This window comes from Podarcis bocagei (genome assembly GCF_964188305.1).
Source record: "Podarcis bocagei genome assembly, chromosome: W".
NCBI lineage: Eukaryota > Metazoa > Chordata > Lepidosauria > Squamata > Lacertidae > Podarcis > Podarcis bocagei.
Window position 1 is genome coordinate 66,491,304 of NC_138131.1, and position 16,286 is coordinate 66,507,589.

The 16,286-nt window shown below is 57.4% G+C and overlaps 2 protein-coding genes across 2 annotated transcripts; one reads left to right on the plus strand and one right to left on the minus strand.

Moving 5' to 3' along the window:
- Nucleotides 1-336: 336 nt before the first annotated feature.
- LOC308577959 (carboxy-terminal kinesin 2-like) lies at nucleotides 337-8,538 on the minus strand. Its single transcript, XM_081178291.1, has 17 exons — nucleotides 8,494-8,538; nucleotides 8,235-8,372; nucleotides 7,965-8,079; nucleotides 7,819-7,884; nucleotides 6,643-6,684; nucleotides 6,323-6,539; nucleotides 6,033-6,231; nucleotides 5,068-5,214; nucleotides 4,857-4,988; nucleotides 4,089-4,205; nucleotides 3,466-3,639; nucleotides 2,891-3,058; nucleotides 1,581-1,719; nucleotides 1,263-1,402; nucleotides 861-934; nucleotides 594-669; nucleotides 337-414 (listed from the first exon to the last, which is right to left on the minus strand). Exons 1-17 carry the CDS (start codon nucleotides 8,509-8,511, stop codon nucleotides 373-375), a joined length of 2,004 nt encoding a protein of 667 aa, XP_081034417.1. The 5' UTR covers nucleotides 8,512-8,538; the 3' UTR covers nucleotides 337-372.
- A 548-nt stretch (nucleotides 8,539-9,086) lies between these two features.
- Nucleotides 9,087-13,532, plus strand: LOC308578210 (PHD finger protein 1-like; the record flags this gene model as incomplete). The annotated part of the gene is made up of 9 exons (XM_081178463.1): nucleotides 9,087-9,276; nucleotides 10,036-10,145; nucleotides 10,247-10,278; nucleotides 12,072-12,178; nucleotides 12,593-12,688; nucleotides 12,787-12,872; nucleotides 12,961-13,109; nucleotides 13,219-13,314; nucleotides 13,410-13,532. The coding sequence occupies 9 exons, from the start codon at nucleotides 9,087-9,089 to the stop codon at nucleotides 13,480-13,482; spliced, it is 939 nt and encodes a 312-aa protein (XP_081034589.1). The 3' UTR covers nucleotides 13,483-13,532.
- Nucleotides 13,533-16,286: the final 2,754 nt, after the last annotated feature.

Below are 16,286 nucleotides of genomic sequence, written 5' to 3' on the forward strand. Positions count from 1 at the left end.
TCAGAGAAGGGTGACTGGCCCAAGGTCACCCAGCAGCTGCATGTGGAGGAGCGGAGACATGAACCCGGTTCCCCAGATTACGAGTCCACTGCTCTTAACCACTACACCACACAGGCCACTGCACTGCTGCCAACGAAAGGGCAGGGAGGCTTGAGAGGGAGGAGACGCCCTGAAGTGGAGCCTGGGCACGCAGCTCACCGGAGGAAGACAGCAGAAAAAGCCAAATTCAGCAGTGGAAGAAGAAAATTTCAGAATATAAATGCAGACATATAAACATTTATTACAAAAAAAGTATCATGACTTTAGAAGACAAAAGAGTAAGAATGGGAGTCGCTATCCGAGACGCAGAAAGACCAGCCGCCTCCGCCGCCCTCACTTCCGCTTTGATGCTGTGCCAATGACACAGTCATTGACCTGCAAGGCAAGACCGGGCAGATTTGGGGGGCCAGAAACTGGTCCCCACAGCTGCTGCTGCCGCCACCTCCTCCATCCAGCTGCGGTCAGGATGCCCCTTCCGCAGAGGAGATTCTGCAAGCAGCCCAGAGAAAGGGACACCCCCGCCCCCCCCCCAGCCGGATGCTGCAGCCACTTACCTTTCTGGCAAAGCGAAGGGAATTGAGGGACTCGGCAAAGTTCTCCTCCGAGGGCGAGATGTTAACAAACATCAGCCTGGGGGGAAAGGCCAGAGGAGAGGGTGAGGAGAAACAGAGGCTGCCTCAAGGGGGGTGCATGGCCCCCCTGTCAGAGACCTCTGGGTTGAAAGGGGTCATCTAGCCCAACCCCCTGCGTTCCTGGCAGGACAGCGCAGACCAGGCCTCAAAGGGGAGGGGGAGCCATCAACTCCCTCCTTGCCGACTCACATCTTGGAATTGCCGCCTAAGGAGTTCTGGAGGAGGTAGGTCAGCTTGCTGTTCCGGTAGGGCACATGGGCCTCCTGCAAGGGGGCAAAGGAAGCGGACAAGGATGGGTGCAGGAGGGGGAAATGTGTGGGGACCCTCCTCCCCACTTAGGGCAGGCCGGTTCCGCCAGCATCATGAGGCTGTCCCATTCCCGATTGAATTGTAGAGTTGGAAGGAATCACAGCTCTAGAGCCCCCGATAGGTGGGCACCCCACACGTGAGACAGTGCTGGACGCCACATCCTCACCCTCGCAGAAGACCAGCGCACTGCGGGAGGCGGGCTGTGGGGCTGCAAAGGGCTGCCCCATGGCTGGCCAGGACTCCCCCCCCCGGAGGCACACGCGACCCCCCTCTCCCGCCTACCTTGTTGCTGAGGGCGGTGATGACCAGGCCCAGGTTGGAGAGGCTGCTGTTGATGGCCTGGGTCTCCTTGAGGCGGTCGCCGGTGGAGAGGGACCTGTCCAGGCGCTCACTGCCAGCCAGGTCCACCAAGCTCAGCACGGCTGCGGGGGGGGGGGGACAAAGGAGGGGTGAGGGTGGAGGGAGAAGGGGGGGGTGCTGGGGACCAGGGACCCACAGAGGGCCTGGCCTAGAAGAGGAGGGAGAGCAAGGGAGCGCCTCTGGGCCAGGGCAGGGACAGAGGCCTCCGGCGAAGGGGGTCGTGGGGCCGGCCACACTCACAGGAGGTGTGCAGCTCCCGGTTGGGGTTGTGGCCCTCGATGCGCAGCTGGAAGAGGCTGTGGCTGCGGGAAGAGCGCTCGTTGAGATTCGTCTTGGCCACTGAGCGGTTGGCTTTGGCTCTCTGGAGCAGCTTCAGGACCTGAAGGGGCAAGCGGGGGGCAGGAGGCGGAGAATGGCGGTCGGAAGGGACCCCAGAGATCCTCTGGCCCTAGCCAGCCCCAGGCAAACAGCGTGAAGAGGCTAGCCGGGCACATTCCCCCCCCCCGGCTATTGGCTACTTGCGACCAGACTGAGATGCCCGGGCGCCCGATGGCGTTGGACATCACCGCCTGGAGGGGAAGCCTGGGAATCCTCGGAGCAAGACTCTTTCCACACACGAGGACCTCGTCCTATAGAATTCTATCCGTTACACAATCAGAATGAGTATCAGGAACCAAAACGGTTTCTCTCAGCAGCCTGAGCAGGAGCAGTGAACAATGGCAGCTCCTTGTTCTCACCTGACTTCACTCCCCCGCTGCCCCCACTGCCCCACGCTCAGCTGCAAAGAATATTCTTATATTCTGAATGTACAGTTAAGAAAGAGAAGTTGGAATAGGCCAAGATATGTGGACTGCCCCAATCCCAGCTCAAGGTGGTCATCTGAACTGGCCAGATGTTTAACTGAGAATCAGTCAGTCAGTCAGGCCATCATTTGAAAAATAAGACTTTAGAACGCCTGGCCCCAAAATGGCAACGAGACATCCCATTTGGGTGAGTTTAAGCTTGGTTTAAGGAGCCGCTTGGTGCCTAGCCTCTACACTGGAGTTTCTACCATTGCCTGCAAATAGAAAGGGAAGCATGGGGGGGGGGGAGTTCTTCCTCTGGGAACTCTAGGGCAGGCAGAAGCCCCATAAGGAGCCGAGGGGCCAAGACCCAGGTGATCTGAGCTCTCCAGACAGGCAGGATGGCTCAGGCCTTCATGCAGAAGCCTCTCAGAGAACGGCACAGTCGGAGGGGAGCCCCCAGGGTCATCTAGCCCAACCCCAGATTCCTCCCTCTGCTCCTCCCCTCAGAGGCTTTGGATGCAGACACACTCTGGCTGCCTTGTCCCCAGACCAAGGCCCTAAAACGGGTCACAATGGGGCTGGTTCTCTGGCTTCTGCCTCTCCTCCACCCCTTGCAAGCAGGCTGGTGGCCGGACACAGTGCAGAGAGCGGGAGAAGAGTAGTGTTGGAAGGGGACCCCCAAGGGTCATCTACCCGACCCCCTGCACCGCTGGAACCCCCCAGGAAAATCCCAGACAGACAGCTGCCCCCCCCCCACCGCGGTACCTCTTGCTCCGAAGCAACGGGGACGTAGCAGAGGTTGGGAACGTGCAGCTCCTCCGTGCATTGGCTCACTCGCCGGATCTCCAGCTCAGAGCCCTGCTCAGGGCGCAACACCAGCAGGTCCCGCAGAGACTCATTGTAGATCTCCAGGAAGTTGGCAGTGAAATGGTACTGGGAGGAGACAGGCAGAGGGGCAGGATCAGACCAGGGAAGGCGGCTGGGGTGGCGCGTGCCCAGCCAGCACATCGCTCCCAGCTCAGACTCGGGGACCAACTGGCATGGCTATTCCAAGAGGAGGCTTCCAAAGGTGAGGCCCAGGAGTTCAGACAGGCCAGCCCTCGGGTGTTCAGGGGATCTTGTGAGGCTGAACGGAAGGCCCTGCAGAAAAACACTGGCGGTCTCACCATCCTGTGGGGTGGGTGAGGGTGAAGGAGGCAGCCCTCTCTCACCAGCGCCCTCTCTGGGAGCTCCCAAGCCCAGTGCGAAACCCCCCTGGCAATTGCAGCATGGCGAGTGAATGCAGCGGGGGTCTCCACCCCCTTTGGACACCTGCATCCGCTTTCCCTCTCTGCCCCCACCTTCCAGCCTTTGGCCTCCATCTCCCGGGCTTTCCTGAAGATCTGCTGCACTGCGCGGGGGATCATGCCGGCCGTGGAAGGGTCCTGGCAGTCGGGGCCCTCCATGGTGTACGTCTTGCCGCTCCCCGTCTGCCCGTAGGCAAAGATGCAGACGTGGTAGCCGTCCAAGGCCGACTGCGGGGAGGAAGGGAAGCCGTCAGGCTGGCGTCCACCAGACCCCACCTGCCCCCGGAGGGGGAGAGCCGCCCTATGTGGAATTTCCAGACCATCCTTCAGCCACGACTCACAGGACAAACCAGCCAAATCAGCCAGGGAATCATCCTCACGATCATCATCATCATACAGTGGCACCTTGGTTGTCGAACCGAGTCCGTTCAAAAACTAAGGCTGCCAAAGAATGTTGGGGAGTTGGAACACTTACTTCCAGGTTTTCAGCGTTCAGGGGCCAAAGTGTACGAGTACCAAGGTGTTTGAGGGCCAAGATACGACTGTACCATGCTCAACATAATAACAAACTAGAAGAACTGGGCCGCTTCCCCCCTTAATGTATTTATTCTATATATTTATTTGATTGATTTATGTGCTCTTCAGGGTGGTTGACAGAATAATATGCTTTTCCTTACCTGCACAAGCAGAGAGATCTCCTCAAAGACCTCCTCCTGGGAGCTGGACGGAGGGAAGACCTGGTCAAAGTTGAACTCATAGACAATGTCCTCTTTTCGCTCCCGACCAACGTGGGACTGGCAGAGAATCAAAGAATTGCAGAGTTGGAAGACCCACGAGGCTCATCTAGTCCACCCCCAAGCAAGACTTGAACCCACAACTCTGAGATTATGAGCCTCTACCGACTAAGTGGTGACAGGGGCCGCGTTCCCCCTTGGCCAGCTCTCCCGGGGCCACAATGCTCTCTCTCGCACACACACACATATCCTCCAGCTGGCATTGGGTCTGTTGGCCTTGGGCCGGCCATCAACATTTGGGTTTCTCCTGCTCCTGCAAAGGTCATTGCAGGAACAACACTGGCTTATTTGAAGAAGAAGAAGAGTTTGGATTTGATATCCCGCTTTATCATTACCCAAAGGAGTCTCAAAGTGGCTAACGTTCTCCTTTCCCTTCCTCCCCCACAACAAACACTCTATGAGGTGAGTGGGGCTGAGAGACTTCAAGAAGTGCGACTGGCCCAAGGTCACCCAGCAGCTGCATGTGGAGGAGCGGAGATGCGAACCCGGTTCCCCAGATTACGAGGCCACCGCTCTTAAGCACTACCCCACACTGGCTCTCGGCAGGCTTTGCAGCAGGTGGAGACTTCCTGACGTCCCCTGGCAACTGTGACAGCCCAAGATGCCACCAAGACTTCGACAACCGCCTTGTCCCCCCACCCCCAGACTGACCTCCTCCGCCTTGGATAAGACCAGGCTCTTGCTGTTGTCTGGCGGGAAGCGGAGGTGGCTCACCCCCTGTTTCTGGGCCTCCTTCTCGCTGCTCAGCAGGGGGCGCACGCGGCAGAAGACACGGATGTTGCCCTGGAGGGAGCGGGGAGTCGTCAGCACCCAGCCCCACAAAGGGTCCCCCAGTGCCAGCCCCCCACCACCACCGGCCCACCTTCAGCTCCTGGACGGCGTTGTGCAGGGAGCGCCGCTCCATCTCCGACTCGTGCTGCTTCTGCTCCAGCTGGGCCTTGTGTGCTGCCAGCGCCTCATTCTCCTGCGCCCGCCGGGCCAGGCTCTCCTGCGCCAGGCGCAGTTCCGCCTGCGTCAGAGAAACCCCAGGGCCAGTGAGGGACGGGCCACCTCAAACCCAGAGCCGCCCACCCGCCCTCTCAGCCAGGCAACAATTCAGGGAGGAGGCGGCAAATGCAGGCTTCCTCAGCTGGGAAAGGAAAAGCACCAGCAGGAACAGACACAGCAGAGGTTAGCACTTCCCCCAGACAGATATCTAGGGCCCTCTTGCGATGGATAGAAAAGGGACTTGTGTGAGAAACAGGGTGTGAGGCTGAGGAGAAGGGAAGCGCTTCCAGCGAGAGCCGAGAGGGATACACTTCTCTGTATGGGGGGGATTGAAGATTAAGATATAATTATGATAGAGGGCTAGACACATAAAATTTTGTGTTTTATTGCGATTATTACTATTACTGTTGTGATTTTTATTTATTTTCTTGCTTTTTCTCCTTATCTTCCCACCTTTTATTGCTTTTTTCTGTATTTCTTATTATCTTTTATTAAAAAATTCTTGTTTTCCAAGAGTGTTTGCAACATCTTTCTCTCATCTTATTATCTTTTTTAAAACTAGTTTGGTTTGTATTATATGTTGAAAATATTTAATAATTTTTTTAAAAAAACATTTTTTAAGGTATCTAGCTCTCTTTTCTGGGGCTGAGGACCCTTAACTGTGATCTTGAGTCTGGCATTGTGGAATCAGAAGGGTACCTACGGGACATCTAGTCCAACCCGCTGGAATGCAGGCGTCACAAGCGGATGTTGGCTAGTCCCAAGGATTCCTCGCCTCACCTTGGGATTCCAATCACCATTCAAGGGCGGGTGGAAGGGTCCCCAGCCCCCCCCCCTCACCTCTCTGGCCTCCAGCTGGGCAGCCAAATCCTCCTTGGCCTCCCTGGCTTTGCGGCCAGCGGTTTCCAGCTCCTGGATCGTCTGGCTCTGGCTCTTGACGGTCTCCTCCAGCTGCTGCTCCTGCTTCACCAGCTGCTCCACCCTCTGCCGGCTCTCTGTGGCCTGCGCTTGGCAGGTCTGCAGCTCCAAGGCCAGGGCACTGCCAAGAGAGGGTAGGGCAGAGGTCAGGTCCTGCTGCAGGAGGAGCAGACGGAGCCCGCCATGCCCTTCTCAGGCTGCTGCTCGCTCACCTGTTCTGCCCCTCCAGCTGCTGGTTGCGGGCCGTCGCCTGCTTCAGCTCCCCCTCCAGCTGGCTCAGCTGATGCCTCAGGGCCTCATTCTCCCCGGCCAGCCCCTGGGCCTTCTCCTTGTAGGTCCCCCCTTTGGCCCGCAAGTCGCTCACTTGCCCCTTCAAGTCCCAGGGGGCCCGCTTCTTCTCACCCCCGCCAGCAGCGGCAGGAGCAGCGGCTGCCAAGGGGAGAGGGAGAGAGAGAGGACAGTGTGAGGGTCCCGGTGGCGGCTCAAGGATGGCACGGGGGGGGGGCACCTCCCTCCCTTCTCTAGGCCTTACCTGGCTTAGGGGCTGCCGCAGCCACCGTCCGACGGGATCCTGCTGGGAAACAAGGAACGAGACATGAAGCAGTGAAAGGATTCCCAAGGGGACCCTGTCTCCCCTCCGTTGCTTCATGAAACATCTCCAAACAATAGTAATACTTCAAAACATAAAATCAGCAAGGAACTCAAGACAGATTAAAGCAACATATGTGGGGGTTCCCTTCCACGGATTGCGCCTAAAGTCAAAATCACGTATAGCTGAAATATGCTGGATTTAATGGTGGGCAGGATTGCCAGAGCATTTTCCCCAGCCCCTCTCCAAACTTTTTATATTGTTTCCTACACTGAATGCACACAAGTTAAAGGGGCACCAGATGCAGGATTACGGGGAACCCACATTCTACACATCTGAATCAGCTTGAAAAAACTAAAATGGCTTCAGCAGGTGCCAAAAAGAGTCCAGCAAAGATAGCTGCCTGGTGTTGTAAGAACATAACTGGATCAGGCCCAAGGGGGCCTGTCTAGCCCAGCATCCTGTTCTCAGTGGCCAAACAGTTTCCTGTGGGAAACCAGAGAGCAGGATTCAAGTCCAAGAGCCCTCTCCCCCTTTGTGGCTTCCAGCAACAGGTATCCAGAAGAATTTCTGCCTCCAGCCATAGAAGCAGAGCACAGACATCACGGCTAGTAGCCACTGATTGCCCTCTCGGATGTGCATCTGTTTAATCCTCTTGTAAAGCCATCCAAGTTAGTAGCTATCACTACCTCCTGTGGGAGGAAGTTCCATAGGTTAGCTATGCAATGCCATTGTTTTTTATACAGAGGTGGCTTGGTTCTCAAACTTCATCCGTTCCTGGAGTCCAAGACTCCAGAAACCATTCGCAAACCAAGGGACGGCTTCCGACTGGCTGCAGGAGCATCCTGCACTCATTCGGAAGCTGTGTCGGATGTTCAGCTTCTAAAAAACGTTCGCAAACTGGAAAGCTTACTTCCAAGTTTCCAGCGTTCAGGAGCCAATTTGTTCAACAACTAAGCCGTTTGAGAAGCAAGGTACCACTGTAATGGAAATCAATACAACAATATTTATAATATTTTTGAAAAATAACACGATGGGTGCTGCTCCTCTAAATGATCAATTCCTTACAGGTACGATATGGCACCCTTAACAGGGACGCTTCTGCAGCCCGCTGCCTACCTGTGGTGGACGGCCCTGCCACACCCGCAGTCCCCCGGGTCCGAGTGCTCGAGCGGCGGCGCCCCCCTGCCAAGAAAGCGGTGTTACAGCAAAGTCCAGAAGGGCTCCCCAGGTTCTGCCCCGCCCCCCCCCCGACCTGAGCTTACCGGCCTGGCGGTGGCCTCGGAGCGCAGGGGCCGCTGGCGGAGGCTTCGGAACGGAGGGGGCTGCTGTCACAGGTCCTCCCTGCTTGGTAGGCTCCAGGGGAGCCCGAGCCCGTTTCTGGAAGGAAGGAAAGGGCAGCCGCTTGTTATTCTCCAGGGCCAGGCTGGATGCCCCCTCACCGGTCCTATTCCACGTCCCTCTCTGCTGGAAATGGCAACGCCCCATTCGCACCCCCCCCCCATGCTGCAGAAGGGAGGGGCTTGGGAACTCACCCGGTCCACCTTGGGGGGCTCATTCTCATCGCTGGCCGGGCGCTTGAGGTGCAGCGCAGACACAGGGAGCCGGGAGGGGCCTTTCGGCAGCAGGAAACTTTTCCCCTCAGAGTTCATCTTCTGCTCCCGGAGTGGCAACTGAGGAAGGCCGCTGAGTTCATTTAATGAAGCATCTCAGAAGCAGGGTGGAGGGGGGGGGGAGTCGAAGGCCGAGGCAGGCAAGAGAGAGGCGCCCCCCCGGCCCCCGAAAGGGACTCACGGGAGGTGGACCATCCATCAGCTCCAGGCAAGGCCTTCGGGGAGAAGCCAGTGGGAGGCCAGTAAGGAAATGAAGCCCAGCCTGCAAGGTCAAAGGAGGCCCGGCTAGTCCAAATGGCCCCCAGCACCGAGATAGGCTGCCTCTGGGCCGGGAGGCAGCAACCCTTTCCCGCAGGGGGCCGGTCCGCTGTCCCGCAGGCCCTGGGGGGGCCGGACTACACGGGGAGGGGGGGGAAGAGAGCGAATTCCTCTGCCCCGCAAAGAAGCCAGAGATGCCTTTTCAAGGAAAGGACACCTTCTGCGCATGTCCAAGGGCGCTGATTGCCGGGCCCTCCGCGGGCCGGAGGGAGAAGGCGACGGGGGCCGGATCCGCCCGCGGGCCTCAGGCCGCCTCCCCCCGATCTGCTGGGGCTTGGCTGGTCCCCCCTCCCTCCCGCCCGAGGAAGGGGCCCCTCTGCCCTCTGCCCGCGCCCCGAGGCCTCACCGGCGCCCCTCCGGCTCCTCCGCCTCGCCCTCCGTCTCCCTCTCCGACCCAAACGCCGTCGATTTAAACAGACAGCTCCCGTCCTCCTCCGCGGCGCCGCCCGGCAGCCAATGGCCAGGCGGCGAGAGGAGGAGACCAATCCGCGCTGCCCGTCGCGCGGGCCGGACCCGCCCTCTTCGTCTTACGCCCACGGCTCCGCCCCCAAGTCCCTCCTTGGCGCACGGCCCGAGCGGAGGACGCACTGCGCACGCGCGCCGCGAGCCCGCCTCCGCCGGAAGGAGCGTCGGCGGGAGGGCGAGCGTGAGTGCGCGCGCGCGCGTGCCGCAGGCGGCCCCGCCCCTCCCTGGCAACGGCCGCGGCGCGCAGGGAGCGGGCGGGGGGGCGGGCGGGGGCGGGGCCTGCGCCGGAGGGGCGGGGCCAGGGAGATCTAGGGGGAGAGAGATCAATGTCTAGGGAGATCAATAAACAAACGGGAGGGGCCCCCCGGGGGAGGCCGGCGGAGCGCGCCTTGGCCACCGGGGCAGCAGCTTCCCCCGTTGAACACCCGCCTGCCCCTCTGCGCAGGTGGGGCGGGGCCTGGAGGGGGGGACCCCGAGTGACCCTGGCCCCTTTCCCCTCCCCCCCATGAAGGGGGATCGGGGGGGGGCCTGAGGCAGGGGGGGGCACACAGGGACGCTGCAGCGGGGCGATCCCCTTGGAGGGGGGCCGGGGGGTCCTGGCATTGGGGGGACCCCCGGGCGCTGCCACGGTCTTTCCCCCGCTGCCCCCCCCAGCCCGGCGGGGGCGTGGCGGGCCCGGGTGGGGGCGCTGGGGGGGGGCTGGGCCGCCCGGCCCTCGGCATCCCCCCTGGCGGCCCCCCGCTCCGGCTGCTGCGTCACTGGCGCTCGGCGGGAGGCTGGAGCCGCCGAGGGTCCCGCTCCGCCGCCCCTGAGACCCCCCGCCCCCCCGCGGCGAGAGGGACCCCCAGAGCGGAGCCGGCAAGGGGGCGCCCCCCGCCCCTCCCCCGCCTCGGCCCGCCTGACCCGGACCAGCGCCCGCCTGACCTCGGGGCCCTGGAAGCGGCCGGCGGCCGGCAGCGGAGGGGCGCCCCCCTCGCCCGGCTGGCCCCGCTTCTGGGAGGGCCAGGATGTCCTGGCGCGCTGGACCTCTACCTGGGCACCATCAAGAAGGTCAGTGGCTGCCCCTCCCCTCGGGGGGGGGGGCAGGGGGGTCCGCCCCCGTCCCCCCCCGGCTGGGGGTCTCTGCTCACCCCCTCCGCCCCCCCCCGCAGGTGGACCCCCTCCGGCAGGTGTGCCTGGTGCAGTTTGTTTTTTTTTTTTTTAAATATTTTTATTGGGTTTTCACATTTTATATAAACACAAACAACACACCAAAACAAACATAAAAAACAACGAACAAGAATAGTTCCCGAAAATCTTATTTTCTAACCCTAGTCCTTGACTTCCCCCCGCCCCCTCCCCTGCATCCCTATTCCCAAACTTATGTCAGCAAGTTGGCATTTCTTCCATCTTAATATTAGTCCTTTTATAAAAAACAAAAATAAATTTTCCCTAAGTTGGACCCCAATTCTCTTCCCTCGATTTCTCATTTTTTCTTACATAATTTTCTTAATACTAAACCCCCTGGTCTTGAGTGTTGTTTAAATTTGATACTTCCCTCCCTCCCCTCCCCGCTTTGCGTCCTTTCCCGAGACATGTCCAAATTAACAGTTTTTAGCCTGGATTCCGGATATCCGAGGCTCTCAATTCTCTTTTAGTCCCTCTCCGCCGGTTTTGTTGGTAGTCCTTTTTGTCTGTCATCGAGTCTCGAAAGATTTCCTTAACAATCAATCCAATCAGTCCATAGTCTCTTCCCATATTTAAAGACAACTGCTGAGGAATTTCCACAAGGCCTAAGTCTTGCTGATAGTCAAAATCAAAGTCTATGTGGAGGCCCCAATTGTACTTCTTTATTTCGAGCTCCTGAATTCCATAAAGTCCCAGGGCCTCCACTTTCATCTTCTGTATCTTTCGTAGGCTTAGAGTGGATTTAATCCGATAGTCTCCTTGCTTGTGTTCTCCAGATGTCAGCTTCTGGTTAGTACTTTCCCAGATGACTTGTTCTCTTTCTTGTTTTGTCTTCTCCTCTTCTTTGTTTATTGTTTCAAATTCAGCTGTGGGTTCTTTCTCACTCAGGCCCTCATTACTTTCAGCAGAACTACTTGTTTCCAAATCCAAGGTCGTCAATTGTTTACTCATAGCTGTAGTCTGCTCCTGTAGGGTTCCCACCAGTGAGAACATTCTTTCGATTTCTCTCAGTATCTTTCCACCCACAGCCATTGTAATTCCACAGAATTCCCCCTAGAGGGAATCTGGTTACTGAGTAACCTTTTCTCCAACAATCCTCTGTCCTATTATTGTTTCTTTGTTTCTCAAAATTTTAGTTCAATTGTAACTCCTTTTAATCCGGAGAGGTCTTAAACAGCAATTTTTTTCACTATTAATAGTCCATTTGACAGCTTTTGACAGCTGTCAAATTCTGCTCCTCTATACAGGCTCCAAAGCAGGTCGCTCCCGGGCCCGGGAGGGAGGGTTGTTTACCACAAAACAAAGACTCTTCCAACACTCCACTCTCCTGCTCAAATTTACCTTTCTAAATCTTGGAAGTTACTGTCTTTTTAAAACTCACCCTTTACAGGGTAGGCACTCCAGCTTAGTTCTTATTTCGTTGCTCTGGATCGTCTGCAAGGGGGGGGGTGGGGACTTCCTTTTAGCACACCCCCCGGTCGTCTCAAATTCAAAAGGTAAAAGTTTTAAAGTTCAGTTCCAAATTACTCACGGGTTCTTTTTTCAGTCCGAATTTCAAGGAAGGAAGTCAGCGCTCTCCAGTTATGGCTCGCGGCTTCGCTCAGCGGCGGTAGCGGTCGACTCTCAGTGCCACGCCGTCCCCTGTATCCCCTCCGTAGCCTTTAAAAAGGCTCATTGCGAATCAGGGGGGGCGCTTAAGGCACCCGCCGAGTCTTCAGTCCGCAGGCTTCCGCGCCTGCGGTTTTTAAGGGTCCCCGTGTCGCCGGCACGGCAAAGACCCATCCACCGCTGAGCCGATTCCCTCCGGAGCTCGGAGGGAATCCGCCATTTCCCGATCGCGCCAACCCGGAAGTTGTGCCTGGTGCAGTTTGAGGACGACTCCCAGTTCCTCGTGCTCTGGAAGGACATCAACCCAGGTCAGTGGGCAGTGAAGCCCCCCACCCCCACCACCCCCACTTTGGGGTCCCCCCCCCAGTCTCCGCCCCCTGCAGGCCTGGCTGCTCCCCACCCCCCCACCCCCCGCCTTGTTCTGTAGGGATGACCCCAGTGCAGAGTTCACCTGTGGAACTCCCTCCCACTGCCGAGATATCAGTGGTTCTGAAGGGCCGGTTCCTGGAAGCCGCTTTTTTTGGGGGGGGCATTCCCTGGCTCCCCAGGGTGAGGCGGGGGGGCTGGATCAGAGGATCCCATCCAGAAGACACTTCTTATCTCCCGATGGAGCCTCCACCTCCAGAGGCAGTCTATCTTGCTCCTGAGGCTCTTGGGGCAGGAACCCAGCTGCCCTGGGGGGGGGACTGGCCCCTCACGCCCCCCCCTGCCTTTTCTCCTAGCGGCTGTGCCTGGGGAGGAGCAGTCCTGCTGCGTGTGCCACTCGGAGGCCGTGAGCCCAGACAACCGGCTGGTGCGGTGTGAGAAATGCAGCCACGGTGAGTCCGCCAAAGGAGCCCCACAAGCTGCCCCTGGTTCCCCGTTCTCCCCCCCACTGCCCCACTGATGACCCTCCTTCCTCTCCCCCCCCCCGCAGCCTACCACCAGGAATGCCACCTGCCCCGGGTGCAGAGCGATGGGGCCTGGACGTGCCGGCAGTGTGTCTTTGCTGTGGCCACCAAGGTAAGTGTGGTCTCCTCTGCCCCCCCCCGAGGTCCTCTGTCCCAGCCCCGCGCACTGACTCTGCCCCACGGCTTTCCTCCTTCTGCAGCGGGGCGGCGCCCTCAAGAAGGGGCCCTACGCCAAGGCCATGCTGGGCATGAAACTGGTCCTGCCCTACCAGCTGAAGACCCTGGAGTGGGACGCTGAGCACCTCGCCAACCGCCAGCAGTGCTACTGCTACTGCGGGGGCCCCGGAGAGTGAGTCTGCCCCCCCCGGAAGAGGGGGGCTTGTGGGGAGGAGGGAGGGCGCCTCTGGAACCGGAGGGGGGCGCTCAGCTGACCGGCCCCCTCTCTCCCTCTGCCTCAGGTGGAACCTGAAGATGCTGCAGTGCCGCGGCTGCGCCCAGTGGTTCCACGAGGCCTGCACCCAGTGCCTCAGCAAGCCGCTGCTCTACGGGGACAGGTGAGGGGCAGCCCTGGGTGGGGGGGGGAGGGTGGGGGTCAGAGGGCGAGGGCATCTTGTGACTGACCCCCCACACACCCGGCTCCACCCGGCAGGTTCTACGTCTTTGAGTGCTGCGTCTGCACGGGAGGCCCAGAGAGCGTCCGGCGTCTCCCCCTGAGATGGTGAGGGGGCGCTTTGGGGCGGCAGGGGGGCATGAGCACAAGAAAGCAATGCAGCGGCCTGGCCCCAGACTCGGTCACGGGATCGGGGCCCCCGTTGGGCAGGACGTCCCTGCATCTTGGGGGGCTGGACTGGATGACCCTCGGGGTACCTGCCAACTGTGATTCCATATAAAAGCAGCTTAAAGAGAGCCAAAGGAAGGTGGGTCCTTAAAAAAACAACAACCCCACATCTGGAGTGTATCCGGATCCACTTGGGCCCTTTAATTAACAGCTTCCTGCTTCTCACTTGATTTCCTAATACTCCGCTTGGGATAATTGGGACACTTAGAATAAGTCGGTCAGAATTCAGCAGCTGATCTGGAAAGCGAAGAGAGAGCAGAAGGGGGAAGGAGGTTTTGGCGCCAGAGCGAAGGAAGCCGCCACCTCAAGGGCCAGGAGGCACCGGGCGGGAGTGGGGGGCCGGGAGGGTGGGGGGCTGCGCTGGCTGCGCTGAGGGATTCCCGCCTGCCCCCCCCCGCAGGGTGGACGTGTCACGGCTAAAACGGCCGCTGTTTCTTTAATGCGAATAAAGCTGGGTCAGCATGACTCAGCGGTCTGAACCAAGTTGTATATATAAGTGAGAAATGTTAGTTTGGGCTGTGGCTGGTGTTTGGGTTGGTTGGTGCTGGTGTGTATAGTTATTCAGTCATGTTTTGCACAAAGACTTTTAAGAATAAAACTCTGCAAGGATATTCCCGTGGACTCTTTTTGTGACGACAAGGAGTCTGAGAAGATAAAGGGAGGTCAGAACCCTTTCCTTCTTTTTTTTGCTTTCTACAAACACTGACAGGTTATGGGCCCAGTGTTTCTGAGCATGTGCAGAGTGCAAAACGACTAACAGCATTTCAGCAAAGAGCTGGTGAGTCCTGGTGGTGTACGGAGACAGTGGCTGTGCGTTGGAGCAGTTGGTGGCAAGCTGTAACTGTCTGCAGCGACGCTGGAGCGGCTAGGATCTGAGGATCAGGAAAGCACTCAGCGTCAGCTACTGGAACAGTTTGAACTGCTAGAGGACCACAGCAGGCGACTCACAGAGCGGCTACACCAGTTGCAGAGCCAGGCGGGACTTGAGGGTCAACAGAGGCAGCAGCTAGAAGCCGGTGAGTGCCAGCCAGGACCATCCAGTTGGACTCTAAAGAGAGAGTCAGGAGAGATTGCTGGAGGCCCCACAGAAGGGGCTCAGCAAGCACCAGCAGAGATGGCAGATTTCCAGTCTTCCCAAGTTGTAAATATTGGGGGAGGCATCCCTTTTGAACTTCTCTCAGAAAGCAACTGGCTGAGTTGGTCAATTAAAATGCAGCAGTTGTTAAGGAGAGATGGACTATGGGACTGTGTTGAAACTGAGGTTTTGAGAACTGACTCTGCTGAGAAAAAACGGCTGGATGAAAGGGCCCGTGCCCAAATTATGCTGTGTTTGAGAAACTCTCAGTTATTGCATGTAGCAAATGCCAGCACAGCATTTGAGTGCTGGAATTTATTAAGGGCAATGCATGTCAGAGAAACTGCCGGAACTATCATTTCTCTGACCAGAAGGCTGTTCAGGACTGTTATGAAGGAAGGTGAGAGTTTGGCAACTCATCTTCAAATGCTGAAATCTCTGTTTCTTCAACTACAGCAGAGAGGTAAGCGTTATGATGAGACTGACCAAACCTACATTATCCTTTCAAGTTTGCCTGAAAGCTGGTTGCCTGTGATTAACAGCATGGAGAGTATGCGTCCCCGAGATCTGACCCTTGAGTATGTGGTTGGCAGATTGACCGAAGAAGCAGAAAGAAGGTCAGATAGGCAGGCTGAACTCCAAGAGCGGAGGAGTTACAGCCGAGGGGGCCAGCAGCAGAATCTGCCAATGGAGCAACGCCAAGGTTTGGACTTGGCCATGGCGGTGAGGAGATGCTATAGATGCAACCAACCCGGGCATCTCCAACGTCAATGCAGGGCAAGACTTCCAGGAGACGACATGGAGCAGAGACAGCAATCGACGCAGAAACGTAAGCAGAAGGGGTTCTCTTCAGGGAAGAAGAACACGCGTTCTACTCAGTTTGTGTCTGCATTTTCTAGGGAGGAGAGAAAGATACCTCGAGGAACATGGTTGCTGGACTCTGGCAGCAGCAGGATTATCTGCAATAGTCAGGAGGACTTTAAGACCCTGGAGAAGCCAGCTGATGGAAAAGACTCAATTTATCTTGCTGATGGTCGTAGAAGCAAGATTGATGGCCAGGGAACATGTTTCCTGCAGTGCTTGAACACTACTCTACCAGAGACTCTGTTTATCAGCAGTTTGGACTATTGTTTACTGTCTGTAAGCTGTTTGATTAATGCAGGGTATAGTGTTAAGTTCACGCAGGATGGCTGTCTGATAAAGAATGGAACTCAGGTATGTGGCCATGCAAAGTTGGAAAATGGGTTATATGTAATGCAGGACAAGCCTGTTAAAGCAGCCCAGGTGGTTCAGGATAATTCGCCAGTTCATAAGGGGTGTGTACATCAACTGCACAGAAAACTGGGTCACGCCAATTTCCGTGTGCTTTCAGAGATGCAAAAGGTGTGCAAGAACCTAAAAGTAAATAGCTGTAACTGTTTTCTAGATTGCAATGTATGTAAAATGGCCAAATCTAAGAGGAAGCCTGTGGCTTCTAAAAGCGACAGAGTATCTAAAGAGGTTTTAGAACTTGTCCATTGTGACGTGATAGGCCCTTTTCCACAGAAGACTGAAGGGGGCGCCAGATATGTTTTTCTGGTAATAGATGACAAATCACGTTTTAGTTGGCTGTT